The sequence below is a fragment of the Sander lucioperca genome, chromosome 20 (genome assembly GCF_008315115.2).
Source record: "Sander lucioperca isolate FBNREF2018 chromosome 20, SLUC_FBN_1.2, whole genome shotgun sequence".
Taxonomy (NCBI): domain Eukaryota; kingdom Metazoa; phylum Chordata; class Actinopteri; order Perciformes; family Percidae; genus Sander; species Sander lucioperca.
Window position 1 is genome coordinate 943,427 of NC_050192.1, and position 20,774 is coordinate 964,200.

Genomic DNA, 20,774 nt, shown 5'->3' on the forward strand with positions numbered 1-20,774 from the left:
TGCAGTTCCTAGAACATAAAATTTCTAGAACCCTTTTTTTCTCGTGTTCCGATTGGACCAATTTGGAGATTTTTAAGTCCCTCTGGCAGCAGTTCCTGTAACTCTTTCAGCTCCTACTTCAGGCCAGGCTCTTTTCTCTGTTCCCTTTTCAGCATATGAACCTAGGTCAACGAGGGTCGGGTTTCTGGTACAGACAGACCAACAACGGGACAATTTTAACAATTTTCGCCATCTTATTCATCACTAATTTCACTTCTGACAACATTTTAGGCGAGAAATGAACCGTTTAGATTTGGAATATAGGCAGTCTTGCGAAAATTGATGCCGAATTGACAATTTGCTTCAAAGTTTTCAGAGTTGAGAAGCTCCATGAAGTGAGGCGACAGCCAGCAGGCCCCTGCCCCGGCTTCTAGCTCGTTGCTGGGCCAGTCATGCTCAGAGATCCCGCTGTAAGCTGGAGGTCTCTCAGACTGCTCTCGTAAATAAGAGGCTTTTATTTCACCGTTGACGGATCGTTTGTTTAAATATCACAACACATGTCCATCATAAGATTAACGGGAACCTGTGGTTAATTGTCACACACACACACACACACACACACACACACACACACACAGTCACACACACGTCCACAGCGCAGCAGGCAGAGGCGGAGGAGAGAGAGATACCCGTTTCTCTTTGGGAGACTTGTTTAAATTATGACAAATATGCTATATACATTAGATTTAGTTCATACTTTTTTTGGTGTATTTGTTTTCTGATTTTAACACTATAAAGACCGTTGCTGTGCTTACATCACTCCCTTACCCCTCCTATAGTCCCTATGGCCACTTGGCCAGTGCGAATGCAAACGGAAAAAACAGTTTTGGGGGAGAGTAGTTAGTAGATCTGTTTAGAAGTGGACTTTTCCTAGAACTATGTTCCTGTAACTACTTGGGCGGAAAGCGGCTAATGACTCATATTCAGGTTATTATTATAGGTCTGTCTGCCTCTCCTCCCTCTCCACCACTTCCACTACCTCCTATAACAATAGTTATGTACTGACTGTCTACTGGCCCACTGTTTACTGCTTCCTGCTTACACTGTTCACACTGTTTACTGGCTATATTAGCTCAAATGCACAACCCCTCCCTTTAGCCTTTATCCTTGCACTATTGGACTTATTTGCACTACCACCATGACACACACTCTCATAGAGCACCTTACCATAGAGCACCTTACCTGCCCCGTCACTGCAAGCATCTCATCCTTATACATACCTTGGTACATTCATGTGGATTTTTTTATTTAGTTTATTTAGTATCTTTTCTTGTCCATAATATTCATGTGGATTTTTTTGTTATTTTATCATCCTGTTTATGATGTATGTGTATGTTGTGTGTGATGTAATTAAGCTACTGGGACCTTGAATTCCCCCCTGGAGATCAATAAAGTATCTATCTATCTCACAAAAGTATTGTAAAATTGTACATGAAAGTATGTTATTTTTTCAATGAACTCTTCAAACATGTAAGGATGATTTTATTGCACAATACAGACTCTTGAAGCAAGTAGAGGTGAGGGAATGGGGGAGAAAGAGTAAGAGGTTTATGAAATACATATATATTGAGAGTATTGATGTGCGAGAGGCTTTAATCAAGTCAAATCATTCTGTTGGATTCTTTTCAATCATGTTCTCACGTATGTGTGTGTGTGTGTGTGTGTGTGTGTGTGTGTGTGTGTGTGTGTGTGTGTGTGTGTGTGTGTGTGTGTGTGTGAGAGAGTGCTGCCTCTGTTCCCTAAAACAGATTAAGGTCAGTGGTTGCAGGCTGGCTCTAGTATTGAGTTCAGCGGCAGTTTCATCAAATGTCACTGTGACGTCCAGAGTGAAAAGCCTGCAAGACCTCGAGGAAAGGAAAAAAAATAGAAGAATAAAACATCAGGGAGTCATACCCCCTCCCCCTTTCTCATTTCATTTCATTCCGTCTGGTTCAGCCAGTGCCCGTCTGTCTGCATGTGCACATATGGAATCTGTGCACTTTCATTGAAAATGCATTAAGCTCACCAGTGCCTTAACCACCGACCACACTGATTTATATTCAAGGAATTTATATTGTACACTTCCTGAAAAGTGACTATATGATATACTATATGACTATACTATATGTGACTATGTCTTTTAAACAGACACTTAAAAATGCAGCTCTCCGATGATCAGCTCTAATAAAAAAACACACACACACACACACACACACCAGGGATGATGACAGGCAAACAGGCATGTTGTGACAGGAAAATAGAAAGTGTGCGTGTGAAGTGTGTGAAATTTAACCACATCTCTTTATTTTTTGTCGTCATAACCAAATTCCAAGATACTTTCCCACAGTATTCACATTCACGCAACTTTGACTTTTTGTGCACCATGTTCTTTAGCAACTGTAGCAACAACTCTTTGATGTTGGGTTGGTAAATCTAATCTAATGACATAAGTCATCTCATCTTCAACCATCTGTAAACGCTCACTGCACACGCTCCTTTATCTAACTGTATTCATTCAAAAGATTCAACCACTACGTCACATAAGAGCTGCAGTAAATGGCAGGGGCCGTTTGACATTAAAGGCTCTACCCTCTTTTCTTCTCTGCTAGTGGTGTGGCTCTATGGATGGCAATGTCAGATGGCTGGATTAGACTGGAATATCTCAACAACTATTGGATGGAATGCCATGACATTTTGTACATACATTCATGTTCACCACAGGACGACCCTGTTTCCATTTGTATACTACCAATGTGCAAATAGCTGCTTGGATTACATTTCTTTTTTATCAACACATCTGCCGAAAATATCAGCAAAGTGGTCAAATTCTCACCCTGAACATTCAATGGCATCATACTCTATCTGCTTGTGGCAATTAAAGCCTGATTCACGTTTTGAGCCATGCTAGCGGCGGCTGTTCATCTCTCTCACTTCAATCCTGAAATGTCTCAATGACTCTTTAGCAACGACATTCACATTCCTCTCAGGATGAATTGTATTCATTTAGGTACTCTCAAATTCTCATTCATTCTATGATTATGACAACATATCATTTCCTTTGAACCACAAAACGTTACACGTATACAACACAAAGAAGATTCGCCAGTCAGAACTATCCCACATCTCTTTGTGTATGTGTGTGTGTGTGTGTGTGGGCTTGTTTAACTATATTCGTGGGGTAGTCCGGCAGTCCAGTATACTTGTGGGGTCCTGACAGCTTTGTGGGGCCAAAATGCTGGACCCCACAAGTTTAAAGGGCTGTTTGAGGGTTAAGACTTGGTTTTAGGATTAGGGTTAGAATTAGGTTATGGTTAGGGTGAGGGTAAGGGTTAAGGTTAGGCATTTAGTGGTGATGGTTAAGGTTAGGGTAAGGGGCTAGGGAATGCATTATGTCAATGACGGGTCCCCACAAAGATAGTGCCACAAACCTGTGTGTGTGTGTGTGTGTGTGTGTGTGTGTGTGTGTGTGTATGTGTGTGTGTGTGTGTGTGTGTGTGTGTGTGTGTGTGTGCGCTGTATGTTTAAGTCTGTATTTGCTTTCTCTCAAGTCTGGACAGGTTCAAAGTCAACACACACACACACACACACACACACACACACACACACACACACACACACACACACACACACACACACACACCCCCCGTGGGAAACACAGCGAAGGAGTCTGACTAAAAACACTCTGGTTTCTTTTAACCTGTTACATGAAATCCTTTGCTACCTGTTCCTTCATGCTCACATCATCGTATTAGCCTCAGGATCTCAGCTGGCTTCATTAACACTTCGCTGTTACAACCTGACGAGTCTCCAAAAGTGCTTCTCCTAGGCGATACTCTTTCACACCTCATAAATCACACCCCTCATTCCTTTCCTCGCCGTGAAAAACATCAAGGAAAAACATCAAGGAAAAACATCAAAGCTGACACAAAGCGAGGCCTCATGGGGAAAAACGAGACGATGATGAGGACAGGATCTAACAGTGACTGATTTGATTTTCTCCCGATGCTGAACGGAGTTGAACTAATTCATCTTCCTTCATTTTTGTTCCTGATAGAAATAGCTACGGGTGTTCCTTTAAAAGGGCCAATTCATCTCTGACAACACCTTCTGCGTCGCCAAAAAAAAAAAAAAAAAAAACTCCCTTTGAAATATGACAAAGTGCAGGCGCCTGTGATGGATGAGCAAGCATGTAATGATATGAAAAAGCAACAAATCTAATATGGCAAAGTGTAGCGCTACAGAAAGCCCCGGCAGAGACAGGGCTAGAGGATGCTAGAAAAACACGACAGGACATGCCGAGTCATTGTGAAACTGTAAACTGTGCTTTAGGGACTGACAAACACCGGCAGCTCAGTCTCACAAGGGAAGAAGTGAGCTGTCTGTGGTAACCAGCTGACATTAGTTCAGCTGCACCATGATTATGCTGGGACATAATGAGAGAGTCAGAAAATGACTGTATGGAGGGAAATAAATCACAACAAAAGAGGCTTAGAGAAGCATCTCATCCCATGCCAAATCAAAGAAATAAGAAATCACGGTTACACTTTACTTGAAGGTATCTACATAAGAGTGACATGACACTGTCATGAACGTGTCATAAACATTATAAACAAGTCATAAACGTTTATGACACAACGTTTCTTTTAGTAAGTGTCATTCAGTTTTTGTCATGACAAGTTAGGGTTAGAGTTAGAGTTCATGTGTCATGACTATGTCATGACACTGTCATGTGTCATGTGTCATGTCATGTGTCATGTCACTCTTATGTAGTAGTAAACAAGTAAAGTGTTACCGAAATCACTAATACAGTGTGAAAACTGCTCAACTGACCTGGAAGAAAACACACAAACAGAGCACCAAAATGGTTGAAAACGAGACACAATAAACAGCCAACAAAACGGATTAAATCAAGAAGAGCACTGACAGGGAAGTCACGGGCGAGGTGACTCTGTGACGGTTAGAAGGACGAGGCGATATGAGTGTGTCCTAGAGCGTTTTCAGTGTGACTGTCAAGAAAGGTTAGTACAATTTGGGCAGAATGTTGATGTTCCGTTAAAGGGTTGGCTCACCCAATCCCAATGACCATCACCTCGACTAATGAATTTCCTGGAGGAAACCCTGCATCTGCTGCTATAACAGCCTTCACTCTTCCGATTCCAGACCCTCCACCAGATTATGGAACCTGGCAGCAGGGATTGGCTCCCATTCAGTCACAAGAGAATTGATGGTTCCACACGCCAAACTGTCTGCAACAATTATACTCATGTTCACACCTACGCTCTCTTTATAACTTATTAGACAGCATGTGTTTTGTTGTTTTCTTCTCCGCGTTTCCTTTCTCTCTCGGCTTTACGATACATTGGCTATGTGTATACAGGTGTGTCTTTGACGAAGATAGGAGAGGAAGTGATTGGGTCAGGTGCACTAAAGAAAGCCCGTCATTAGCCACAATACAGTACGTGATTGTGGAGGGTAAGAAGTGAGTGCCATGCAGCAGGCTTTGGTGAGGTAGGCCACTGATGCTGGGCGATAAGGCCGTGTTCAAAATGCACAATGATGGGGGTGCCAATGCAGGGGGGCAAAGCAATTCAGTGTAAGCAGTGCTGCCTTGGACAATCAAAAATATGCAAGGGCACAGTCCTGAAAAATGACTTTGCATTAACACTTTATTTGTACTATTGTACTGATTTTTATGATGAAAGATAAAATATTTGCTGCTGTGATAACAGAAAACCATTTCCTGATGCATCTGGCTTTGTGCACAGGGGCAGCATCTTATTGAAACAGGAAAGAGCCAATCACAAACTGTTGCCACAAAGTTAGAAGCGCACTGTTGTCTAAATATCATTGTATGCTACCAGTGGCAACACTGTAAGTAAGGTTGTAAAATATGGCTTTATATAATTTGGATGAAAAGCTCCTTCAGATAAAAACAGCTTCTATCAGCATTTACACACACATCCTACATGCCTTCCCCACTGTGCCCTATCATTGGAGGAGACACTCAATGTGTCACTTTCTATGTATGCAATGGGTGTGTGGGGAGGACAGGTAGGGGGTCATGGTGTAATTGCTTGTTGATTGATTAGGAGGAGTGTGGGAACATATGGTGGGGCTGTGTCTCATTAACATCCAGGGAACGCTCTCCTGCTTTCCCCTGAACTCAACCCTCACTCCAGTGAGATCTGATTTCAACGTTTACCTCCAGGAGCGACGTTGACAGTGACGAATAAAACTGGGACCCATTTGTATCTTGGCCCACTGAGACTGCTTCAGTTAACATTTTTAACAGTACTCTGCCTTGAATATCCCTAAATTTAGCAGATACGCTGTGGTCGTTTTTCCTCTGCCCAAACGTCAAACAGTTCTCCTGATGCAGTGTTAGTTTTTGTTGGCCACCTTTTCTCTATTTGCAGTTGATGCTAACTAACCCGAGTTCTTAAAGGAATAGGTCCGTTGTTTGGGCAATACACTTTACTAGCTTATTTTTTAGTAGCTTTCTTTCTAAAAACAGATTAGAAGATTGATATCAATCTCGTGTCTTTGCATTAAGTACAGAGTCAGGATGTGGTGAGCCTAGCTTGGCATAAAGATTAGAAAGAGCTGACATGGCTTTGTCCGAATTTCAAATGTGCACCTAGGCTAACCACGTCCTGACTCCAGCTGTGTACTGAACACACAGACATGAGAGTGGCATCAATCTTTTTGTCTCACGCTCACAAAGGAAGAAAAGAAGAATCATATATCATACCCAATAGCCCACACATGCCTGTTTGGTATGTAGCATATTTCCCAAAATGTTAAATTATTCGTAATTACAATCTTCACTTTTGCTATAAATACCGTATATATATATATATATATATATATATATATATATATATATATATTTTTTTTTCGTGGAGTGAATATGGAACTACTGGAAAGTGAGCCCATGCAGGGAAAGGGGTTACATGAAGAGGATGTGGGACCGACAGATACTTCACAACCCAACATCTAAGCTAACCAGAAACTAGAAACTAGGGATGTCCCGGTCAGCTTTTTTCACCCAACCAATCCAATCAGATTTTTTAAATATTGAATGTCTGCCATTACCGAGTCCCGATCCGATTCTTGTATTTGCTCAGGTAATAGAGCTGCACAGGGTTACACTAAAATATGTCTTAAGCTTAATACATTTACATTTCAGTGCAGCAAATGAGTCTTTTCTCCCTACACCAAAACTTTAGGATCCCAGCAAACCCCCAACCAAAAAATAAAGAGTTTCAAGATCCCTGCTGGACAACGAAAACTAAACTTAGTGACGCCTCTTGCGCTTACTAGTCAATCTTTGATTTTCTTCTCGTGTTTAACTCTGATGTCGGCTCCAGGGAATGACTGGAATTGGAGTTATCTGCTTCATCTTGTTGCCAAGGGCTGGCAAGCTACGAGACACTCTCTGGACAGACACTGGTAAATGGACGCACGCCATCTTGGTTTGAAAGTGCCGACATCCAGGCAGTCTGGCGGTGTGTCTGTGGCGCAGGGCGTGTGTGATTAAAAGCGGTGATCACTACAAGCTGATGTAAACGATTGGAGTTAGGTAAATCGGGCTAAATGCTGATCTCCGATCAGTTAAAAAAAATGCCCACATCAGCTCCGATTCCGATACAGACAGTTTATTAAAAAGATAGTTTAGAAAGACTGTACCATTCACGTATACAGGCGGGGCCATCTTGGGAAAACAGTCACGACCAGTTGAACGACGAACGCCGTGCAACCAGCAACCAGTAACATTGCTCAAGCACGACTGATACGTATACATGAACAGTACTGGCTTTCTAAACTATCTTTTTAATGAACTGTCTGTGCACTTACAAAGTTCTCAATGCTTCAGTTTACATGTAGGGACCCTCATTATGCTACCGTTGAAGTATGGTGCTATTTTGAGGCTTGTTAGTGGTATAAAATAACGATTTGTCTTTACTTTACCCTCTGCCCCAACGACTAGCGTTATAAGCTAATTAGCATTTTGCGCTAAAACTGGTCACATTCGATTAATGCATGAAAACATATGCCCAACGGTTGACTCGGTACACGTTATTAACCCCTAGGTTGATTTTGCGCCGGATTTCTCCTTGAAACTCACAACTTAGTTAGTAAAAATGCACACGCAGTAGTTCACCTGACCCTAGCCTTGCTTGTCATAGCAGTCATTTGACAGTCTCCCGGATCCATGAGTTTGAATCCTTCTCAGATGGCAAAAGTCTACACAGCAGTTTATAACGCAATGATTAAGGATTTTACAGGTTATCAGGGTAACAATGCCCATACCGACATTCTGCATAAAAATCCCATATGGACAAACAGAATGAATGTACTCATTTAAAAGACACAGTTTAGATTGTTTTACAGCTGCACTTGCCGATATAGTGCGATGCTTTTTTCATGCAAGTTAGTTCACCCTCGAGTGATTTCACTTGTTCTCTCTCTTGTAATTGGTCTGCACCACAGGAACGGGTTGGGTCCTTCTATGTGCATGCTGCAGAGTACTGTAGAGACATGCTTTTATTTTGTGGTTTTGGATTTGGTGTGCATGCGGACCTTTTTCCACTTGCATGACTCATCCGGTACAGAAGACCAACAGACAGAGAAAGTGTTACAGAGTGCTGCAGACTGGAGGAGTGAAACTGAGAAAGGAGGAGGACAGAAAAAAATGTAGGACAAAACCTGCTACTCCACAGAGTAGTCCAAACTAGCTGCTCTTTATCTGAGGTCCTACAACAGTTGCCTCAATGCAGTTGTGAATAATACATGAAGGGAAACCTAGAAGGAGGAAAATCTGATCACTGGGCATCTCAGTTAGCCTCATGTGTAGCTGAAGATTATTTGAGACCATTTTCCTTCGTCTCTGAGCCGCTCAAGTTGTTCTTGTCTCACAGTCTGCCTCTATGTTTTAACAAAATGTTTTCACTGAAAAGTCAAAACAGCCACCCACTCCTACTCACATATTACAGTAGATGCAATGAAAAATGAGACTGTGATAGAATGCGTTATTGCGTCCCATACTCTCATATATCTCGTCTTGATCATACGTTTTTTTTGTTGCAACTTTCCTCTTCAGCAGATTCCCCTGCTGTGTCAACAGAGTGGTCTGAGTGAAAGGAATGAGGACGCCTGTGTTTTTGGACTCCACTGATCCGTACTGGTCCCGAACACAGCCTATGGAACAGCCTGCCTGCTGATCTTATTCCAACATTATGTCAATTTAATAAATCTGCTGATCTGGTGAACTGTGAAGATAGTGATCTCCTTATTACACAATGTAAGTGTAATGTAGTGTGTGTATAATTATGCAAGATCTTTTGGTAACCACATTCTTCATAAAAAAAATAAGTGAAATGTAGAGGCAGCAGCAACATTACTGTTGTTTCTATCTCTCACTCATTAATTACATGAGCTCCAGTCTGGACTATTAACCCTCATTTTATTTCGTCATTAGTTTTTCTTAGTTCTTAGATGACAACTAAAAGGCAACACTGCATTATTTTTTGTCCTTGGTCTGAATCAAAAAAGAAAAAGTGCCCTCAAACCTCAAACTAAATGACATTCAAATCCAAGTTTCCATTATGCCAACAGTTACGTCAAATGGCAAATTCAGCATATGCTATTATGTTCTTGATATATTTATATATATATATTTGAAATACATTATCTGGTAATTCTGACATATCTGATATTGCTAGACATGCTTGGACATTGCTAGCCTGGGAAAACCCTGACAAACGTCTACAAGTGCAAATTTCAACTTACAAGTTCAGATTGTTTTTACAAGCTCTCATGTTTTTTTTCTTTGTATGACTTCAAATTCAGATCACATGTGTGTGAATATTTTTTACAAGTGCAAATTTTATTTTTACAAGTGCAAATTTTAACATACAAGTTCAGATTTTTTGTTCTGCAAGTTCTCGCATTGTATTCTACAAGCTCTCCCATTTTGCACCATATTTACCTTCATAGGAAAAGGGCTGTGAATGAACCTTCACCCGACCCACTCTCAGTTACAACTGAGAAGGGTCTGGTGTCAACTAGGCTAGGACCTTGCTTGTTAGTGCATAATGTGAGTTTGTAATGAAGAACTCTGGATGAGTCAGATGTGTGTGTCTGTGTGTGTACAAGAATGTTTGACAATGCTAAGAAAAAGTCTGATTTACTAAGTGCCCTTACCGTGTGAGTATAGAAGGATCTGCATCTCCAGCAGGGTGCAGGTGAACACCTGGACAAGGTTCTCCGCTCCGAGCAGAGTAAAGGCCTCTGCGAGAGGGAAGTCGGCCAGCTGCAGCTCCCCTAGCCCAGGCCTCTGGCACACGATGGGCTCGTATACGCCGTGGAACTTGAGCGAGCGTCCCGGAGCGGGCAGCGGCACCTCGTACAGGATGTTGTGAACGTAGCTCTCCAGTGGCAGCGGGGGGGCCACGTCTGCGGTAACAGCCCTGTGCAGCTGAGACAGGAAGCGCCGGCAGGCGTGCATGAAGGGCATGGGCGTGATCAGACACAAGGCCTTGGACACGTAGAGGGTGTCCCGCGACGAGTCGTAGCCACCCGCCCTGCGAGAGGAGGAAGATGAGGAAGTGGGGGAGTCGGCCTCGTCTAGACTGCTGGCAAGGGAGTCCATGCTGGAGGAGGAGGAGGAGGATGAAGGGGTGCTCTCTGCGTTGTGCATCTGGTAGAGGGTGTGCATGGCGGAGCAGATCTGTGGGCTGGTCACCTCCTCGTAGAAGGTGTGAACGAAGCCGTAGGTCCGAGAGCCATCTTCCCTTGTGATGATGAAGGAGTGGAACTGTGGATCACGCTGGTCTGCCTGCGTCCTGAACGACAGGCCTTTAGGCATACACAGCTGCAGGGAGGGGGGGGGACAGGAGTCAATCATCACGTCAACATATTGAACACACACTATTCTCAATTCTATTTTTTTGTTTTTATGGCATAAGTATTAGCTTATGGAACACTGGTGAAAATTGGTAGACTGGGTAAACCCAGCCCGATCTGCCGGTGATTTGATTTTCTCAGGCTGGAAACCTGTACATTTTTCTCTAAATCTGCGTGGACCAATCACAAACTGGCTTATCCACCTGGCGCGCTATTGGCTGGTTTAACACGATGACGATAGAGAAGCTTTTCGTTTACATTCAACATGGCGGCCACCGAAGCGCAGCAACCTGTTGATGCCGCTGTCGCTGCTGTTTTAAAAGATTTCAAAGGTAAGTTTTCTCTGAAAACGGAACAGAAACTTGCCCTGGAACAATTCCTACAAAAGAAGGATGTGTTTGCCTTACTACCGACCGGCTTTGGTAAGTACATCACCCGGATCGTTGGTCTGATTGGTTGAAGGACTATCCAATTGCGTATAGAGTCATTTGAAATATGCCCATTGATCACGCCTCTTGTGCAGTAGAAAATACCAACACAGCCTCACTCCCTACTCGTCAAATGTCTGACGCATGGTCAAGGACCCCCGGCGTTAAGTTTCAACGCCAGGAGGGTACCCGTTGCGTTATTTTTCGACAAGGGGGTCCGTCAGATAGACATTCATGTTATCCCTCACCGTCACCGATATATTTTTTTAAACGTTATTACGATGCATAACTTACTGGAACAAAGCTGAGCAACATGTTGTTGCTGGTGACAAAACAACTGACTGTAGGTACACTGAAGCAATACTGTCGTTAAAGACCCGCTGATCGCTGTCCGATTCTGTGAATGAATGCCCGCATTGCATTGTGGGATATCGGCTTTCAGTGCGTCTAGCTCGGATCATATCGTAATGTTCTGTATTACAGCATACTGTAATATTTCACCGGTAATAATACCAAAATAATATTAAAATAAAGAAATTAATACCATGATAACGTCTAAATAAATGTTGATAGATGTAGCGTTATAGTTTTAAAAATATAAATAAACAAAAAAGCAACCCAGCTTCCCTGGCCGAAATAGACAGAAATGATAACATTAAAAGAAATACATATAAACCATGATAAGATCTTGTGAGTAAATGTTGAAAATGGTTAAAAATACCAATAATAAAACTGCTACAGATTTCGAGTTAAGGGGGCGTGTTTTTTCTTTCGTCTATATCCGAGGGTGAGGGATAACATGAATGTCTATCTGACAGACCCCCTCGTCGAAAAATACCGCAACGGGTACCCCCATGGCGTTGAAACTTAACGCCAGGGGTCCTTGACCATGCGTCAGACATTTGACGAGTAGGGAGTGAGACTGTGTTGAAAATCCAGAGCGGACGTTCAATCTTAAAAGATTGAGCTTGGTCTGCTGATAGCCAGACTAGAAAATTGGTGTTGTGTATGTTCACTCTTCTTCAGTGTCACCAGGTAAGATTTGTGGAGTGGGTAGCGGCATGCATGGCTGTCTACCGATGCATGGCTGTCTTTTCTGATACTATCATAGTTGGACATTTAGAAATTTTACACACAGTGGCTTTAAACTACAAAAAAAATATTGTAATACAAGGTGAGAAATATAATGATTTAAAAGTGAAGAAGTCCCTTTCTTGCTTTCTGTTTCTGGCAGCACATGGTGTATCTAAAAGTATTGACATTTGACAGACAGCAGGATAAGTGTATTTTTATGATGATCCAGATGTGGACTTACCACTCTAACCACTGTAAGACAATCGCCATTTTTTATTTAGTTAAAATTAATGATATTTTGTCCACAGATTAAAGTCAGAAAAACAAAAAACACAAATACCAGGACTTTATTGTAGAATACTGTGATTTTTAACTTGACAATATATTTTCTAAACCATCCTTCATAAATTAAAATGATGCTCTAACTGATAGCATAGCCAAACTGTGAGCAAAATCCACATCAAATGCTGAGGTTATATTCATGCAGTAGCAGTCTGCAATAAAGCTGACTTATTAGCCTCATTATGTTTATTTGGCTGCTGAGAGCTGAACAGGAACGGACTGGAGACAAGAGCTGCTCTGTGCCAACACACGTTAATACAATTCAAATGCATTTGTCCTCAAATGCTCTGCAAACGCACATGCATATGTATGAGCTTTAGAGTCTGCATACACAAACAAACTCACACATTTACAATAATCAAAGTTATTATCCTTTTTTACCCAGGGTTCCCATTTATGAACATTTTGTTTTTACAGGCTACAAATGACACACACACACACACACACACACACACACACAAACACAATAACCTGACTGGATTATGCATGAGTCATGTGTCTTACTGATCAGTACAGACAGATCATCTCTCCTGGCCTGTGTCTGCCATTAGTCATCACCCTGACCACATTTTCTCATTTCCTTTGTCGTCTAGAAAACATTTCAACCCCTCACCCCTGCCGAATTGAGGAAGGTAATTAAATCAAACGGTTCAGTGAGAAACATGCTCCAAATCTCTCACAAGGCGGCGATGAAATTTGCGAAAGCTTTGTGTCAAATAAGTATTGACTAGTTGCCTTCAGAACGAGTGGGGGCCCGTTGGGCAGGTAGGTTAGGGTTCCTATAGTATTAAAATGCACAAAATAAACTCAAATAAAGAAATTGTCTAACGCCAGAGATATTTACAAGGCAGGGAGCGCTGACTTCAGTCAGTCTCCATTAATAATCATTATTATTCAGGCAGAGTCAGACATGATCCAATTAGAGAGGCACAGGGGGCTGAACTGGCATTATGCACAAACACACACACACAGGATACACCTCCCCAGATGTCTGAATATCAAACTATTTATTTACATCTTCACACATCTGCACCATGGAAGGCTATGCAGCATTAGCTAGGAGGTCCTGTTTGCTGTGACTGGATTATGTTTGATACTGATCAGAAAGTCTAGATGAGGCAGGATTTTAAAGCTGATATGAGAAAAAATTAGCTTAAGACATAATCTAAAAACAACACAACCAACAAACAAAACAATACAACCAAACATACATACAGTACATACAGGGTATACTGTACATTTGTCACTAGATGAATTAGCTTCACTATAATATACTATAATAATATTTATTACACACGTATTATTTGCTGATTAAAGAGAAAACCTCAATTACACAGTGCGCCAGCATCAGACAATTCACAATTTTTATTATTATTTTTTTGTTATACTTTATTAATCCTGCAAGGGGAAATTACAATGTTTTCACTCTGTTGTTATTAACACACATTACACACAGGCCTGAATTACACACACATGCTCAGTACCTATAAATGCACTAATGGAGAGATGTCAGAGTGGGGGGGCTGCCCATGGAAAGGTGCACCGAGCAGTTGGGGGTTTGGTGCCTTGCTCAAGAGCACCTTGGCAGTGCCCAGGAGGTGAACTGGCACCTCTCCAGCTACCAGTCCACCACCATACTTTGGTCCACATGGGGACTTGAACCAGCGATCCTCTGGTTCCAAACCCGCTGAATGTGCTAAATTGTCAGTATGGTGACCTTGACAGAAAGAACGAGAGGGAATTCTCCATGTGCTGTAGATGTACAGTGTGTGTATGTATGTGTGTGTGTGTGTGTGTGTGTGTGTGTTGAAGTTTGAAAACAATCATCACAGGGGCTTTAACAATGAGCTGCAGGCACAAAGAAGTGTGATTACACCCCTCATCCTCCTCATCTCACACCTCGCAGCAGGAGGAGTAAGAGGAGGGACAAGAACATTCCCGAGGAAAGGATGATGGGATGAGCGGGGTGATGGAGGTATGGAGGAGGAGGAAGAGGGGAAAACGAGGGCTGTGTTGGTCACAAGACTTAGAAGGAGGGAGAGAAATGATGCAGAATGTCTCTCAGCCATCGTTCAGCTCAAAAGCTCGCGATCATCCGGGTGTCGGGTTTCAGACCCTGCAGTGCTGCATAATGGCCTGTTTCCATGCCGACGTAAGGCGAGAACCGCGGCTGAATTATTCAGCAGCGCTGACGCCAGGGCAGGTGGAAAAATAGGCGGTGACCACAAGAGAGAGAGAAACACCAAGAGCCAAACAACACGCGCGCACGCACACACACACACACACACACACACACACACACACACACACACACACACACACACACACACACACGGAGAATCCCCTCTCGTTCTTCCTGTCAAGGTCACCGTACTGACAGTTTAGCACATTCAGCAGTTTTTTTCAAAAACAAATGTAAGGACTTTTCAATAACTCTCAATGTCTGGTTTTGTGAAATAGAAGGACTAAATATTGGCATACTTTAGGGTATCTCATAAAAGAGCTTTCCTAAGAGTGTCCCTATCTTGTCATGACTTCCTGTTTGGTCTTTCTTTCTAAACATCATCCCGTCACTGTTGTCTCTTCCGGGTGTGATATGGTGAAGAAAAAAGGTCCAGATTGATTGATTTTGTTGCTTTAATATAAATGTGACTTACTTCCAAGGCCATTGATTCCATTTCAACATCTTATAGGGTTTTGTTTATTTCTCTCAATTCCATTTTTCAGTCCTTCATTTGTCTCTTTCTACTTTTTTATTTATTTGGGGCATTTTAGCGCCTTTACTGGATAGGACAGTTGCAGACAGGAAAGTGGGGAGAGAGAGGGGGAAGACATGCAGCAAAGGGCCGCAGGTTGGACTCGAACCCTGGGCCGCTGCGGTAAGGACTGAGCCCCGGTACATGGGGCGCATGCTCCACCAGGTGAGCTACCCCATATGTCTCTTTCTGAGGTTTGAAAAATCTTTAGCCCACTGTACACTTATTAAATTATTCATTATCCCTAAAGGTGCAAGACAAAAGTAATTTAGATTACTGTACACTCTGCACTGCTATGTTCACAGCTAGAACCTTACTGCTAACTTAATACTCACCGCCACACACACACTTTTCTCTCTCTCTCACACACACACACACACACCTCTTGTCTAGAAGTTTGCTACTTGTATAACATTTGAGTTATCTTAAAAATACTTTTTAAAAAGAAATCCCGTTGCTTTAGAGCAGCGGGGAGTTAACTAAGGCCCTGTGAGCCGAGGGGCTAGCAATAAACTGGCAGATTAGATATGTAGCGGAAGTTTATATGAGCAGAGAGCGCATTTAAAAAAAGGTCATTATCGCTGTCGATCATGCTCATTTAATTATCGGGAGCCAAAATCATAATTTGTTTCCGAAAATATCCGATTATGGGGCAGCCCTATTTTAGTGTGAACTTATTTCTTTTCTACTACGAAATACATATTTGAACCATGTGCCTAAATTAAAACGTGAAATAAATAAATACAATTTGAAACCCCCACCTCCATCCCCATCCACTAAATATAAGCTGCTGCGGTGTCATTAAAAATAATAGATGGAAATGAATAATGTAAATAGAAAGGGAAGGTTTCAACAGCGGGAGAACACAATTCAGAACCATACTGCATGACCTTTCTTTAAATATGGGAGGTTGTAATGGGAGGAGTTGTTTTTCCCCCCCCCCAATCCGTTTATGAATTTTTCAACAATGATGTAGACAAACCAATGAACAGTGCAAAGCTGGTCCAAACAGGGTATCTTCGGATGTTAAAGCAAAGACAGAGCACTATTAAGATAATACAAACACTACAAACAAGAGACAAAGAAAAAAGCCAAACAAAAACAAGAAACACAAAGGCTGTGTGCCGGTCTGCTGCCCGTCATATCATATCAGTAAGCACATCACTCCGAGATATTTGGAAAATGCACGTCTCGAATGTATTGAAAGAAGGGGTCCCATATTTTATTGAATTTTCTCAGTGAGCCCCTGAGTATACATCTATTTCTTTCCAATTTGACAAACCCAAGAAATTCCCTTATCCAACGGGTATGCAGAGGTGGTGGCGGAGATTTCCACTGTAATAAGATCAAGACCTGTCTGGCGAGTAGAGTGACAAAACCTACAAAGCCTTTTTCTGAGGCAGAGAGTGATAGCATGGGTGGAATTACGCCAAACAACGCTACCATAGCATTTGGATCAATTGCTTTCCCAATGACCGTGGACAATGAACTAAAAGATTTCTACCCAGTACCAAAACATATGGACATGGCTTGCAGGAGCTTGTTGACGTCTATCACAAGTTGGGTCAACATCTTTATGAATTTTAGAGAGCCTGACTTTGGTAAAGTGAACACGGTTGTATGATTTTGCACTTAATCAGTCCATGCGTTGCGCAGATAGATGACTTGTGTACAATGGGAGAAGTTTTTAAGATAAAAAAAAACAAAACAAAAGAGAATGAAATTCATTAGTTAAAAACTGTGGCTGTGCATGCAGCAGGAAGAAGGAAAATAAAGATTTGAAGTGTCTAATAATGTCTAATGGAGAAAGCTGTTAACAAAAACCTAAAGCATTCCCTTTTAAGATGGTCCATAACTTCAGCTCATTTTCTCATCTACTGTCAAGTCACAAGAGTCTTTCCAAAACACCAGGCTTCAATATTGGATCATGAAGTCAAAATAGCATCATTCAGGCTTTAGCCTGCACTTTATAACACATAAAGCAGCTGTGTGTTTGGCGAAATGGCAACTTTAAAAAGTTGTGCCTTATTAGTAGAGATGTTCCGATATCGATAGTATCGGTATCGCCTCCGATACTGCCTAAAGCGCTGGTATCGGTGTCGGGAAGTACTTGAGTTTATGCACCGATCTGATACCACGTAATAAAGCCCTAAAGAAAATCTACGTTAAAGTAGTTTATTTATGTTCTTTTTCCATTATAACTGACTGTCAAACTGGATAATAAAAGAAAGTTCTTTGGCGTTCAGTGTTTGTGTTTGTTCGATTCTGATCGGGAAGCAAAAAATGGTATCGGACCATCTCTACTTATTAGCCATCAGCACTGTAACCACTGATGTACAGGCAACTATCGGCTGGATTACAATGATACTGAAGAAAAAAATCATTATGAGGCAAGACCTGAAGTTCTTTTGAAATATATTAATCAGATTTATGATGTAATTTATGAGTAATTCCTCTGATTCCTGCAGTATGTGAACAGTGTTTGTGTATTCTGACTTGAATTGTGACTCTGACAAGAAGGAGTGTGATTTGTCCTCATCAGAAACAACTGCCTTTCTGCCAATTGCCTTTACATTTCATCCAACTCCTTCGACACGAAACGTCTAGATTGAGACCACTGAAATAGGAAGATGTATTCAATGTGGCGCTCCGTGCAAAGCTCTCTGGGTAATTCCATAGAGATGGGAGGGGATTTATGATAGCTCCGTTACACAGGATCCCTTGAGAAGGCGCTGTGTGTCTTAATCAAGGGCCTCTATGCTCATAATGTGTGGTTCTTCCTGCCCTGCTAGATGTACTGTTGGTATCACTACAGTTCACGCTCACTTATCTACATATTTTTTCCCCCATATAATGGTACAATCAACCTACCATGTTGACAGCATCCTGATCGAAGGGATTCCACTCCACGTTCTGAGGGTAGCGGGCCAAAACTTTGGACTTGAACGTCCTCTTCAGGGGGCTCTGCTCAAAGTTTTCACCTGGAAAAAGGAGAAGACAGAGACAAAGGCAATGATGCAGCGGTAAGGCAAAAGGTCAGGACCATGACTACAAGTTGGTATGACAAGTTTAACAACCTCAAATTTAAACAATCTTTATTATATTTACGTGAAGCTTCATATATCCATTTGACAAAAGTGTATGTATGTTTCTGAATGTTATGTAGTTGAGTTTGTGTTAGTTGAAGTGTGAGATGGTTAAGATAAATGACGCTGTGTAGAATCAGGAGCGGTGGCTCAGTAGTCTGTACAGGGACAGAAAAAGCAGCACTGGCAGGATGAACTCATGTACAGTATGTGTCACTGACAGCCACTCTGATTGCATGTATGAGATTGCTCTCTGTCAGCAGCTGGACCCCCCCCCCATCCCCCATATCAACACGCACCTCAATGGACACACACTACCACACAGCTCTAACAAGCTGGACATTGCGTGTGTCTGTTTCAGTCACACAGTCCTTCCCTCACTTGTGTCAGTCTCCAATACAATCAGGGAACTACACGTAACGATCACCTCCTTTAAAGTTTAACATCTTCTGTAAAGTCTACTTTGAATGGCAACAACAATTAAACGGTCATCTCTAATGCCCGGATCAGATAGATATCAGATGGATGGTGGAGATAGGACGTTTGCAGTGCCCTGCTACGTCCTGCTATTCCCTGCTACACCCTGCTACACCCTGTAACCCCCTGCAGTGCCCTGCTACGTCCTGCCATGCCTTTCAGTGCCCTGCAGTGCCCTGCTACATCCTGCTATGCCCTGCTATGCCATGAACTACTACAACAACTACTATTTCTAGTCATAGTTCCATTATCTTTATTGTGACTATAATTGCCATTGTTCATCACACCCCCAACCAGCACCGTCAGACACCGTCTACCAAGAGCCTGGCTCTATCCCAGGTTTCTCCATAAAGGGAAGTTTTCCTCACCACTGTTGCACCAAATGCTTGCTCTTGGGGGAATTACTGGAATTGTTGGGTCTTTGTAAATTATAGAGTGTGGTCTAGACCTACTCTATCTGTAAAGTGTCTTGAGATAACTCTTGTTATGATTTGATACTTTAAATAAAATTGAATTCAATATAAAGCTATATCTATTAAATTTGAGTGTAATTACACTGAGCTGTAGTATTTGGCTGATGTAAAGTGTCCATATTTGTTTAGTTTCCAGCACTTCTATATTGCCATTTGGATATATCAAAGCTTCTCAATCGTAACTGCCAAATTCATATACAGTGGTTTTATTTTAACATCAAAAAATGAGATTTGATTGTTTGTGTGTTGTGTGTTGTGTGTGTGTGTGTGTGTGTGTGTGTGTGTGTGTGTGTGTGTGTGTGTGTGTGTGTGTGTGTGTGTGTGTGTGTCAGCCAGCACATAGCAGAGACAAACTGTGTCTAATGCAGGACAGCCCAACAGCTGCTCAGGACACAACAGCTGTCCACCACAACTGCTTATATTATCTGCTATCTCACTACATGTATTTCTTTTCTCTGCTGCTGTCTGTGTATGCACCACTGAACTACTGCTCTTGGTGATTGAGAATAGAGACTTATTGTGCCACTGGGCTTATTCTAAATCATTCTGAATCACAGCATCAGCACAATGATTTAAATGTAAAACAGAAAACACAAAGAGTAGCACACAAAAAAATACATTTCTTTGCTTCATTTTACAGGTCTGTCATTGTCCTGAAGATAAGAAATTTCCTTGACAGAAAAGCTCAGTCAACCTCAAGTAAATATCCATTTATTTTCATCTATTATATCTATTATATAAAATATGTTGAATTGTATTCTTGCTTTTTTTACATTTTTCATGCTTCGGTAACCTGCTAAGGACTGGCTAAGGCTAGAAATTACTTTGGATTAGTACTTTAGAAGTGTACCAATCGAACATTGTATTTTCTACTAGTTTCAAAATGACATAGTCCTTTCCAGGAAAATTCTAATTCTAAGTTTCGGAATTAATTCAGAAATGACAGACCCTTAAAACAAAAGCATTAGTGTTTCTTCTTTCGCAGCTTGTTTCTCTTGTTTGTGGCTGTTATGTTTTGTTATTTCAGAATTTCTGGAGATGGAACTCATTTGACTGTTTGTGCTTTTGCTCCTGAAGTGTTCTAGTCTTTCATCGTAGATTTATAGAAGAAAAAGCTCTTGGTCTTCTGATAAAGGCTATCTGCTATTCATTAATTCCTTGGTGGACACTGCATTGTCTTTCTAGGTTTAATTTAACAGGAAACATTCATCA

The 20,774-nt window shown here is 41.7% G+C and overlaps 1 protein-coding gene across 13 annotated transcripts in view; it reads right to left on the minus strand.

The window, feature by feature from the left end:
• Positions 1–20,774, minus strand: part of LOC116042084 (DENN domain-containing protein 5B-like) — a 110,871-nt gene that overhangs the window by 33,305 nt on the left and 56,792 nt on the right. For all 13 annotated transcript variants that reach the window (XR_004896002.1, XM_035995948.1, XM_031288212.2 and 10 more), the window contains 2 exons: positions 18,398–18,507; positions 10,225–10,894 (listed from right to left, as the gene is read on the minus strand). Coding sequence is in view for 12 of the 13 variants with exons in the window: in XM_035995948.1 (XP_035851841.1) it covers positions 10,225–10,894; positions 18,398–18,507 (780 nt within the window). In the remaining variant the exon portion in view is untranslated. The remainder of the gene's footprint in view (positions 1–10,224; positions 10,895–18,397; positions 18,508–20,774) is intronic.